The sequence below is a fragment of the Grammomys surdaster genome, unplaced genomic scaffold (genome assembly GCF_004785775.1).
Source record: "Grammomys surdaster isolate TR1022 unplaced genomic scaffold, NIH_TR_1.0 237, whole genome shotgun sequence".
Lineage (NCBI taxonomy): Eukaryota > Metazoa > Chordata > Mammalia > Rodentia > Muridae > Grammomys > Grammomys surdaster.
The window spans coordinates 1,498,199-1,510,567 of NW_021604682.1; the positions used below are offsets into that span (position 1 = coordinate 1,498,199).

Below are 12,369 nucleotides of genomic sequence, written 5' to 3' on the forward strand. Positions count from 1 at the left end.
CGGGTGAGCCGATCCTTACACTTCCTCACCTGCTTCTTGCAGCCTAGAGGCCCAGTACGATCGGCCGGAAGCAGGGCCATAAAATGCGCTTGCGCTGAGTGACAAGCTCTCAGAGAGAACCCCTGTCTCAAGGCGGTGAACATCACTGAACACCTAGTTCATACACACTGCGCTTGCGCAGGACACGGTGGCCTGGGCGGGGCGTGCTCTTCGGCCAGCTGAAGGGCTCCGCGCTTGCGCAGGTCCAGGGCGGCGGCTCAGGCTTCGGGTGGGCATCGTCTGTTCCTTTCGGGAATAGCCTAGAATTCGGCGGAGAAACGCGGCCGAGGTAGGTTTCGTAAGGGACAGCTTTGACATCCGGATCGCAGGCGAGGCAGAGCAGGCTAGGCAAAAGGTCTTCCATGTGCGTCTCTCCAGCGCACTGAGGCCTCCGCCCCCTCTGGAGGCTTAGAGTGCCCTCTCGAAGGTTCTATTCCAGCCTCCTCCTTTCTCAGCAACGCTCGCCCTCGCCCCTCTCCTTTCGTGATACCTCTCATTTCCCCTGCGCAACTCCACTGGCTCCCAGGGCCACGCCCTTCCAGGACCACGCCCACCTGCCTTCTGTATCCCGAGCCACACCCCCACTCCATGCCTCTATACTCTAGGCCTGTATGGCCTCACCCGCTTGGCCTGGAGGGACCCTGCCAGTCATTGTCTCTCTTCCTCCAGGCACCTTCCCAAGTTTTTCACTGAAAATATAATTGTAAATTATTTGGGATTCTAATTGTTACGGAAGTAAGTATGAAGTCCCGATCTGGAAGCACAACAGGCGTTTAAACAAAGAATCGATGTAACCAGTCGAGTTACATTGCCCCTGAGAAAAAATAGAATTAAAGAAAGAATAGGAGGGTGTCCGGGCATGCAGATTTCAATTCTGCCGGTGGATTAGGTCAAGGGGGTTAAATTTGAGTTATTCTAAGTAAAGACAGGCTTCAGAGGAGTAAATGTAATACCTAGCATATTAAAGGAAGCACACAGTGTTTGGAGTTTTTAATTTAAAAAAACCCTCTAATGAATTGTGATGATAAAACTCCGTTCCTGTACGGTTCTTTACACATACAATAAACTGTAGAGGCAAAATGAGTGGAATGACCAACCGGTGTAACATTTTGTGTGTTTTTTTTTTCTCTCTCTTCTTTCGAGTAGACATGGAAGAGAACAGGAAGTAAAGCACCAGTTATGAGACATGATCTTAAATGAACTATGGCGACACCAGGTGAAGGTCCCAGCAGTGAGTCACAGGTCACCCCGGTTCTGGTACGTAAGAGCCACGTGTGATGTTTGTACAGAGGAGCAGCACCAGCTCACAGGTGTGTCACAGGTCTCCTTGTCTCTCAAGGTGGCGGCCAACAGGAAGAGGCTTGAATTTAGAGAGCGTTGAGGCAGGGGGTTGTACCAGATCATTAGTTCCCATGCTGGGTGGTGTCATGAACACTTCAGGGAACCCTTTAGCATGTTCTGACGCCACAGTTTGGACTTGTTCTTAGATGGTCTTAGCATAGGATCAGGAAAATGCTTGGTACTCGAGAAGATCCGTGCTGGCGAACTGTTTTCTGCCTTGGGTAACGTATATACAGTTTGATTCATGTTACCAGAGAAAAGGTCTCCTTCAATCTTAAGGAATATTGATTATGTACAATTAATGAAATGACTGTTCAAATAAAAAGGCTTTAAAAAATAAAAGATTTTCATGTCTGTGGTGTCAGCTTCAGCAAGTTTTTTTTTGTTTTATTTTGTGTTTTTTTCCTTTTAATGGTTTGATATCCCTTGGTTTTTAATTTATTTAATTACTTAACTTATTGATATAAGGTCTTACTGTGTATCCCTGGCTGGCCTGGAACGGGTATATAGACTAGACCTGTCTCAAATTCATAGAGTTCAGCTTGCCTCTGGCTTCTGAACACTGGGATTAAAAGTATCTCCATTGCCCAGCTACTGGGCATTTTTATATGTAGGATTTTTTTTTCATTTCGTTAATCATTTTCCATTTTCAGCCACAAAATGTTTTAGTTCTATGAATGTTCAGCTTTTCCTATTGAGAAACATAAATATTAAGACAGCTATAAAATAATATTGTAGACTTTGAGGATCTGTTACGTAGAGATGAAAAAACTTAATACTTTGTTGTTTCCTCAGAGTGTGAACACACACACACACACACACACACACACACACACACACACACACAGAGAGAGAGAGAGAAAGAGAGAGAGAGAGAGAGAGAGAGAGAGAGAGAGAAATAAGATTAATGCCATAATCTGTTCTCAAACCCAGAACCATTCCTTCCATTTCTAGAGGCACACAACTCCTTTGTGTCTGCTTGTGCACTGTCTGTACCTTGATGAACTTATAAAAGTCACCATCCCCAGGCCAGCCAGAACTAAGCAGTTCAATCAAACAAACAAAATGAAGGATACCCGAACAAAGTTGGAGGTTGCTGTGTGTGTTTTCTGAGGCCTGTGTAGGTGGTATCTCTGTTTCTGCAGCTATGGAATGTTATTTGGGTGGTTTGGTCCTGATACGGCTCCATCTGTGAATGTGCAGCGTCCTGAGTTTTGTGTAGGGATGCTGTGGCCTCTAAACCGCTATGCAGTGGGTTTACATCTCACTGCTAACCTTTCATTGAGAGCTCAGATGTATTCCACATCTCCTCCCCCACCTCCCCATGGTGCTGCGGTGGGTACCTGTTGCCATACCTAGTGCTTCAGGTTAGAGACCCAGTGATGGTTCTGTGGAGCTTTGAGGGCAGAAGGGCCACATACTTTCGAGTTTTCCAGTGACTTCTCGTGGTCACCAATCTTCAGTAGTTCACAATAATGTCATAGATAACACTTAATTGAGGTCGGTTGGGTGACTTAGAAATGGCTTCTTCTGATTGTCCCAGTGACGGATGACTCTTAGGAGTGTCTCAGCAGTTCAGTTAATACTGGCCCCTACTAGGGAAGAGGTGCTATTATAGGAATTTATATTTTCTTTTTTTTCATGGCCCGTTTTACCTTGTTAAAGAATCAGTTTTTGTTGAATTTCTCTTTTGTTTTCTATTTGATTTCTGCCTTTATCAGTATTTTCTTTTAAGATCGAATCTCTCTTGGTTTTTTTTTTTTTTTTTTGACATCTTGATATGGAAGGCTGTATCACTGACTTTAAATATTTCTTCTCTAACTTTTGAGGTTTCAAGACTAACTTTTCCTTGAAACACTGCTTTGTCTGCACCTCAACCATTTAAGTGTTCTGTGTTTTCATTATTGTTAACATATTTTTTTTAATGCATCACAGTGGAAATTAGAAAAAAAAATTGTCAGACTATTTGGAAGTATCTTGATTTCTAAATATTAGAGACTTATCTTTATTTTATTATTGTTGGTTTGTACACACACGTGTGCATGTGTGGGCATGCAAATGCCACAGTATATATATACACGGAGGTCAAAGGATGATTTTCAGTACTTTATCCTTTGCTTCCATGGGATCTGGGGATTGAACTCAGGTTATCTGACATGTGAAGTACTGTTACATGCTGGGCCATCTTGCTGGTCCCACATATGGGAGCTACTACTTACTATTTTATGACAGAGCTTTGGCTTGATCGCATTTGGCTGGAGACCGTGACATGTGCTATAATTTTAACCCTTGTGAAATGTATTGCGTCCCACTTTGTGGAACTGCTTGTTCTGAATGTCGCACTCCATCCCCGTCATGAAGATCATAAGTCTTTTTTTATGAGTGCGTGTATATACACACATATGTGTACATGTACGTATACACACATGTGTGCATTTATGGAGGCCAGAGGAACAAGCTTGGGTGTCATCCTCAAGGATAGCATCTATCTCCTTTGATGCGGGGTTTCTCATTGGCCCAGAGTGCAGCCGTCATGCCTTGGCCTGAGATCTCCAGGAATCCTCACGCCTCCATCTCCTGAGCTGGGGTTGCATGTACACACCACCGTGCCTGCCATTTTTCCGGTTGTTTATGTTGTTCGTAGTTTCTGCCCTTGTGATGGAGTATTTTAGTTTATCAATGCTGAACGTAATGAGAGAGACAATTTTAACATAATTTGTTTTCTCCTTGTTACAGTTCTTACTCATACGTTTTCCCATTTCTGCCCAGTTTTGGGTTAATAAGACAATTGATGGAATTTTATGTGTTCCGTTTACTGGTTTGCTAGCGACACCTTTTAAATCTTGCCTTGGTAGCTAACCAGAGAGTTGGCGTGCACATACTTTCTACTTTACAGTATAAAAGTCTTAAGAGTTATTTTTATTTTCCATTTTCAATTCCAGTTGTAACATTAATTCACATGTGTTGGAGACTCTGGGAGAAACTATAACTTTTGGCTTTTCAGGGAACAAAGTATATATATGCACATACATATACATATACATATACATATACATATACATATACATATATATACATACATATTATTAATCATTCCATTCGTTTACATCTCAAATGATATCCCACTTCCCGGACCCCTCCACAAACCCCCCATCTCACATCTGCCCTCTCTCCCTCCTCTTTGCCTCTATGAGGGTGCCTTCCCACCCACTCACCCTCTCCCGCCCCACTGCTCCAGTATCCCCCTATGCTGGGACATCAAAACCTCCACAGGACCAAGGGCCTCCCCTCCCATTGATGTCAGATAAGGCCATCCTCTGCTACATATGTATCTCGAGCCAGGGATCCCTCCCTGTACACTCCTTGGTTGGTGGTCTAGTCCCTGGGAGCACTGGGTGGTCCGGCCAGTTGATGTTGTTCTTCCTATGGGGTTGCAGTCCCCCTCTGGAGCATAGATTTTTAATGAAGTATGAGAAGTGGTTCCTTCTCTGTCTTTTTTTTTGCATTCTTTAACCTTTAAAAAAAAGTTTATGTATTTACTTAAATATTGGAGTGTACACCAGCATGCCAGAAGAGGGCGTTAGACCCCTTTGTAGATGATCATGAACCACCATTTGATTGGTAGGAATTTAACTCAGGACCTATGGAAGAACTGCCAGCGTCCTTAACTGCTGAGCCACCCCGCCAGGCCTTTTCTTGCATTCTTAATTTCCATGTGGGCTGAGTCTCTTCAGCCTCAACAGCTGGTTGGTTAGTAGTGCGAGTCTCTTGTGATTCGCTATGGCAACCCTGGTTTGAATGGAAATACATTTTGCTTTCATTTCTTTTTTTTTTGTTTTTGTTTTTGTTTTTTCGAGACACGGTTTCTCTGTGTAGTCCTGGCTGTCCTGGAACTCACTCTGTAGACCAGGCTGGCCTCGAACTCAGAAATCCGCCTGCCTCTGCCTCCCAAGTGCTGGGATTAAAGGCATGCGCCACCACCACCCGGCTTGCTTTCATTTCTTTGGAGTGGGGACTCACACTGAAGCCTGGCCTGGAACCTTGAGTTCACACCGACCTGCCTGCCTCTCCTGAGTGCTGGGGTTAAATTTGTCACATGGCCCAGTTTTTACCTTAATTTTTGAAGATGGCTTTAGGTGTAAATTCATTTCCATTGTCTCCTTGTTTTCTGCCTATTGGGTTAGGTTTGCTGCTCTCTTCTTCTCTGCCTTTAAGACAAGGTCTCTTGATGAACTGAGGGCTAAACCGGCAGCCAGGAAGCTCCAGTAAGCACTCTCTCCTCTCCCCGAGGTACTGGGGTTAGGGGTATGTGTGTGTGTGTGTGGGGGGCATGGAAACCATGGTGCTGGTTTCCAAACTCACAATAGATCCTGCACACTGAGCTGTTTCTCTTGGCCTCTGCCTGACATTGACTTTACAGATTCTAAACCAGTAAGTAGAAGAACAGTATATTTGGAAAGACGTTTGTCTGAGACCTCAGGGCAGATCTGTACTGTGGAGAGAGTTCTTTCAATCCCACGGAGGTTCGATAGGGAAAACAAAACCTATAAAAGCTAGAATAAATGAATGTATGTCATATAGAGGGGCAGCAACAACATAACATCAACGAAAGCCAGTGAACAAAAGCCCTATAGTGTGATGGTTGAACAATTGAACGTAAACACCCGAGACACCCTCTATACTAGTCTCCAGCGTAAGCTGAAGCATTGGTGATGACTGTGGTTGCCAAGTGTTGAGGTAAAGGGTACCCCATTGGTGGCAGAGTAGGCAATGGTGGACCCGAAGTTGGAAGAGCATGATGTATCTTTGGAAACGATTTACCCATTGAGCCTGACAGTCTGTCCCCTCAGGAATGAAGTCTTCATAAAAGGATTCACATGCGCAAGCTTCCTGTGACATTTTTTTTTTTTTAATGGTGGTAGGAAATGAGGTCAGGAGACACTCAGAGGCTGAAGAATCAAGAAGAATTCGGTAGTTTATGAAAACATTAGCATTTTCTATAAGACATATAAGAAAATTAAACTGTAAGATGGGGCGATGTAAGGTATTATTCACAAAGCTATGTTGGAAGGGAGAAGTCTACTTAGAAAAAGGAGAGAGAGAGAGGGAAAGATGGAGAGGCTGAGAAAAAGAGGGGGGGACAGGAGGAGGGAGGACACATGTACTGTGGTAGCCTGGCATGGATCTAAAGGGTGTACATAACAGAGAGAGTGGTGTAGCGGGTGGAGGGCAAGCCGAAGGCAAACATACCACACTAAGGCAAGTCACGATACTGCAGTAGTAGAACCGCCAGACATACGAATGGGCACTTAGCAAAATTAAAATAGGCCCCCAAAATGCTTGGAGAATCATGAAGGGCCACACTAAGGCAGGCAAGTGGAAACGCAGGACAGTAAACGTCACCCATCAGATAGGCGCAGATGAAGTGATCAGTGTCCGCTGTTAATGGGGGACATGGCTTCTTCGTACAAGTGGAATATGTCTAGGTCTCACTGAGTTGTAGTACAGTCCTGGGGGCATTTGGCAATGTAATGAAAGCCATAGGTGCGAAGATCTTGGACAAAGTGTGGTGGTACATCTAATCCTGGCTCTCTGGAGGCAAAGGCTGGCACTTGAGGTCAGCCTGGTCTACACAGTGAATTTTAGGCTGGCCAGAACTATACAGTGAACCCCTGTCTCAAAAATAACAAGAAGCAACCCCATCAGACAAGAAGAGATGATAGTCTTGACCAGCTTTATACTTTAGGGATTTATCTACAGGAATTTCTCAGGCACATGCAAGATGATTTGTGTTCAAGAAAATTAATACTTGATAACAGGAGAAACAGAGTAGTCTGTATATTCAGATGAAGGGGATTGGCTAAGTAAGTTCAGATGATTCATAGACTGGAATATTATACAAGTACCAGAAATGTGATTTTTTAAAAATGCTTCTGTGCATTGGTGTTTGCCTGCATATATATCTATGTGAAGTATGTCAGATCCCCTGGAACTGGAGTTACAGACAGTTGTGACATGCCTATGTGGTGGCTGAGAATTGAACTCAGGACCTCTGAAAGAGCAGCCTGTTGTGCTCTTAACTGCTGAGTCATCTCCCCAGCCGCAAAATGTTGACATTTTTGTTCTCCGTGACGTACATCCACTCAGGCAAAGCTAGATCCTTGACTGATGGGAAAAGAATGGTTGGGTGAGTCAGAGCAAAGCCAAGTTAGTGCATTTTCTAAGCACACGTAGGGAGACTACATAGACTAGATAAAGCACCCACATCTTGAGAGGGGAGATGAGATGGTCTGGGCTTCTGAAGTTACATTGTTTAAAATGTGTAACTTAGTTACATTGTTTAAAGTGTATTACTTACAAGGAAGTTTAGAGATGAAGCAGTTTAAAAATTAAGTGGAATTAAAAAAAAAAGAAAAAGGTGAGGTACTTTACTTATTTTTCCTAAAAGAGTTCTTGTGACTGGAATCCTAGGTGGCATTATGAGCCCCCATACTGCTTATAGTTAGGGTTGTCAGAATGTATCAATATGGTAAAAATTTAAAGGTCATGACCATTCAGGTCCTAAGGAAGCATAGTTTGCCGTTTTTAGCATCATTATTTGAAGTACCTTGGAGAAGGTAAACATTATGTCTTAGGTAGTTTTGATTTTGTTAATTGTATTGAAGTTACTGTTTTTTTTTTTTAAAAAAACAATTTTTATGTTATGTATATGATTTGTGTGTGTGTATGTACCACATGCATTCGTTGCCTGCAGAGGCTAGGAAGAGTCAGGTCTCTTGGGACTGGAGTGTCAGATGGTTGTGAGCTGCCACGTGGGTTCTGGGAATTGAACTTGAATCCTCTGGGAGAACAGCCAGGGCTCTTGATCACCGAGCCATCTCTTCAGCCCCCAGTATGTCCTTAAGGCATGTTTATTCTGATAGACGATGGCTATGTGGCACAGACCATGCACTTGCTAAGTCTCAGCAGCATAGGTCCTAGCTGGGTTGCTTTATCTCTGTTTGCAGTATGGTAGAGGTTTATACCAGTTTCCAGCACCTCCCATAGGCCCTTGCTATATCTGCCTAGTGTCATCGTCTGTAGGTCTGAAGAGGTCCCTGGACTCTAACAAGCTGTGGTATCTTCGTCACCAATTGAGTATCACTCTTGGGAAGTAAACAGGTAAAGCTAAAGACCAGCATCCTGGTTCTTCCTGCTTCTGTGGACATTCTTTCTAAGTCACCCTGTCTTGGAGATACAAAGGTAGACCAAAGGTGACAGCCCTAAGTACACTATTCAAGGTGACACAGATTCTTTGAATAACAAATACTTGCTCACATGAATGTCTGAAACAGTCGCTTGGTAGATAGAAAAAGAGAGAGAGAGAGAAAAAAGAGAGAGAGAGAGAGAGAGAGAGAGAGAGAGAGAGAGAGAGAGATACAGACAACAAAGCTCACAGTCTTGTCCTTCTGTCTGTCCTTGACGGTGGTAGGAGGAAGACCCCGTGGACTATGGCTGTGAGCTGCAGCTCCTGCAGGATGGGGCACAGTTACAACTTCAGTTGCAGCCTGAGGAGTTCGTGGCCATTGCAGACTATACGGCCACTGACGAGACACAGGTATCTGTGATTGCTCCTCATACCGTGACATACGAATTTCAAAATACTTGATGGCCGAATTCATGTTCACGAGATTAAGCAAGATCTGTGTATGACTGTTCACTTCTTAGCCTAACAGACTACCTCATCAGGGTATAGAGATTCCTACAGGAGGCTGGGGAAACACCTCCCTGCTTGGAGAACTTGGTATAGAACCCTCCTGGTCACAGAACAGCAAGGCTATCTATCAAACCATCCTATGTTCTTGAGTCTGGTAGGAACACGTCTGTGGAGTCTCTTAATGGAATGAGTCACACATAGGTGCCTGCTTTTGTTTTTAAGTGTTAGGTAAGGGCTGGCAAGATAGCTCAGTGGGTAAAGGTACTGGCTAACAGCCTGAGTTGGATCCCTGGAGCCTACATGGTAGAGGGAACACTCTGGCTTCAATACATCTACTGTGGCAAATGTACATACGCACGCACGCACTCACGCACGCACGCACGCACGCACTTGTAAGAAAAGAATGTTGGTTAGGCTGTGTTCTTTCTGACAGCTGTCCCCACACAACACTTTTATCTTGCTATTGCTTTCTCTTTTTTTCTTGCAGGTTATTGGTGATCACCAAGGTCATTGTGATTTGGTCACCAACAGTGGGGACTTGTCACCCAGTTATTGGTGAGATGCCAGTCAACTGTAACTTCCTGTTTTGGTGACTGTTTTCCAGCTCAGCTTTTTGAGAGGAGAAAAAATTCTCATCCTGAGACAAACCACGGCGGACTGGTGGTGGGGTGAGCGTGCAGGCTGCTGTGGGTACATCCCCGCGAACCACCTTGGCAAACAGCTGGAGGAGTATGACCCCGAGGACACCTGGCAGGATGAGGAGTACTTTGACAGCTATGGAACCCTGGTATTGTCTTCCAGAGTCTCTGTTCAGCTGGGGGAGGGGTGGGGTTGGGAGTGGGGATGGGGGTGGGGCTGGGGGTGGGGATGAGGATGGGGATGGAGATGGGGATGAAGGTGGAGATAGGGTAAGGATGGGGATAGGGTGGGGATGGGGATGGAGGTGAGGCTAGCTAGGGAACTCTGGTATTGCCTTCCAAATTCTCTGTTCCACTGGGGATGGGGGTGGGGATAGGGATGGAGGTGAGGCTCCTCCTAGTGTTTAGGGTGGACTCAGAGGCACCTGGGACTTAGTAGGATATTCTGCTCTGTCACCATGGAGTGACTGGTGCTGTGCATGACACTTGCCGTGAGCATGCTCACGATACAACAGAGCTTTGTGAATGGACATAGGAATCTGAAATTCATGTGCCTCTCATATATCTCTATATGGTTTTCTTTTCCTTGAAAATCAGAACATTTAAAAAAATGTAAAAGCTGGGGACTGGAGAGATGGCTCAGCAGTTAAGAGCACCGACTGCTCTTCCAGAGGTCCCGAGTTCAATTCCCAGCCACCACATGGTGACTCACACCCATCTTTAATGAGATCTGATGCCTTCTTCTGTTGTGTCTGAAGACAGCAACAGTGTACTCACATACATTAAAAAAAAATGTAAAAGCCCCTTTGGTGGGCTGATTGACCTGTAGCTGTCATCTGCTGACTCTGGCTAAATATTAGAGCAAGAAATTTCTAATTTTCTTTCTCTCTACTTTTTTTTTAAAAGTATATTTCATTTTAAAATTGAAGTAGAAAAGCTATGTAATTTAACCAGCAAATTGCTGCCTGTGGTCTTTTTATCCTCCCACTGTGGAGGACAGTAACCCTCAAGGTGCAGCCTTGCTTAAAATGAGGTTCAAATGAGCAGCTAGGAAGGTCAAGGCTACAGATGGGAGGTCCAGTGGAGTTTGGAGGAGCTGGACCGTTGCCTTCATCCCTGTTCTAGTGCTGTGAGGAGACACCATGACAGAGGCAACTCTTACCAAGGAAAGCATCTAATCGGGGTCTTGCATGGACATGCTACATGTCAAGATTAAATCGAATACCACTAATGTATGTATATGATTAAAGCTTTTAGTCCATGGGCTAGAGAGATGGCTCAGCAGAAAAGAGCACTGGCTGTTCTTCCAGAACACCCAAGTTTGATTCCCAGTATCTACATGGTAGTTCCCTACCATCTGTATGTAATTCCAGCTCCGGGGTCTCTGACACCCTCTTCTGGCCTCCATGGGTACCAGGCATAAGCATACATGTAGGTACAATACCCATACACATAAAATAATACAAATTTAAAAAGATCTCTTGGGCTGGAGAGATGGCTCAGTGGTTAAGAGCTCTGATTGCTCTTTCAGAGGTCCTGAGTTCAATCCCCAGCAACCACATGGTGGCTCAGAACCATCTGTAATGGGATCTGATGCCCTCTTCTGGTGTGTCTGAAGATAGCTGCAGTGTACTCATATACATAAAATAAATAAATAAAATCTTAAAAAGAAAATCTCTCCCCCCAAACAAAATGAAACAAGACAGCTTTTAGTTCCTTCAGGAAAGGTACCCAATGAAAGAAAGACAAAGGCAGCTTTGCAGACACCACAGCGGCTGCTTAGCTTTCCTCAGCAGCACCATGAGGATGCCCTTGTTAGAACAGCTAGGGTTCTGAACTAAACTATGAAAACCTCACACGAAATTTACTTGCTGTTACGTGTAAGACATTTTGCCTTAGTTTGTCCTCTAAATAACCTGCGTCCAGCTCCAGGGACCGACAAATGCTGAATGTATCCCAGAGTGCATTTCAAGGGTTTCTTTCTGGAGTCTCTTGTCCATTCTCTGACCACAGCTCGGTACGTCATTAGAGAGAAGCGATGGCACTTAGGTTGGCCTCCTCCTCCCTGCGGTTGTAGATCTCCTTCTCTGTTGCAGTTTTAAGGCGCTCCTCCTGTGGGCTGTGTTCATCCTTGGGTATGTCTGGCTCACTGTCACTGTTGGGCAACGGTCTTCATGACCGTCTACTGTCCTGTCCACCTTGGCCAAGATGGTGAAAGGAAGGCCCTAGAATCTGCAGCTACACTGCTTCTTTTGCTTCCTTTGGTCGGTCAGCATGTCTGGAAGTTCTGTCATTATCTCCAGATGGATTTAGCACTTGTTGCCGGTTAGATGAATGAACTCCCATTTGGTTGTGTACTGACCTCAGTGTTCTTGGGACATCCTTCGGTCTGAAGTGTCCTGTGTGATGTCATTGCAGACCCCACAGCACCTCCACCTGGTTTGTTTCCCCATCTTCTCCTTTCTAGCCCAGTCTGTATATCTAAATCGAGTTGCTTGTAGGCAGGATAGTGGGTTTTGACTTTTTTAATCCACACAGACAGCCTGCCTCCTGAGGGAGGATAAAATGAGGATAGACTTTGTTTTTATTTTGGGGTCATGTCATTTGTGAGCGGCCGTTGGGGCTCTGAAGGCCTCATCCAGACCTACTGTTTGT

General features: G+C 44.7%; 1 protein-coding gene across 2 annotated transcripts in view; it reads left to right on the forward strand.

Annotated features, from left to right (window-relative positions):
- The first annotated feature begins 212 nt into the window (after positions 1–212).
- Positions 213–12,369, forward strand: part of Prmt2 (protein arginine methyltransferase 2) — a 25,210-nt gene continuing 13,053 nt past the window's right edge. Inside the window, exons 1-4 of one of the 2 annotated variants that reach the window (XM_028773922.1) lie at positions 213–328; positions 1,186–1,296; positions 8,852–8,977; positions 9,681–9,863. In XM_028773922.1, the coding sequence (XP_028629755.1) occupies positions 1,243–1,296; positions 8,852–8,977; positions 9,681–9,863 (363 nt within the window). In that variant the 5' untranslated portion in view covers positions 213–328; positions 1,186–1,242. The remainder of the gene's footprint in view (positions 329–1,185; positions 1,297–8,851; positions 8,978–9,680; positions 9,864–12,369) is intronic. The other variant, XM_028773921.1, reaches the window with a different exon arrangement.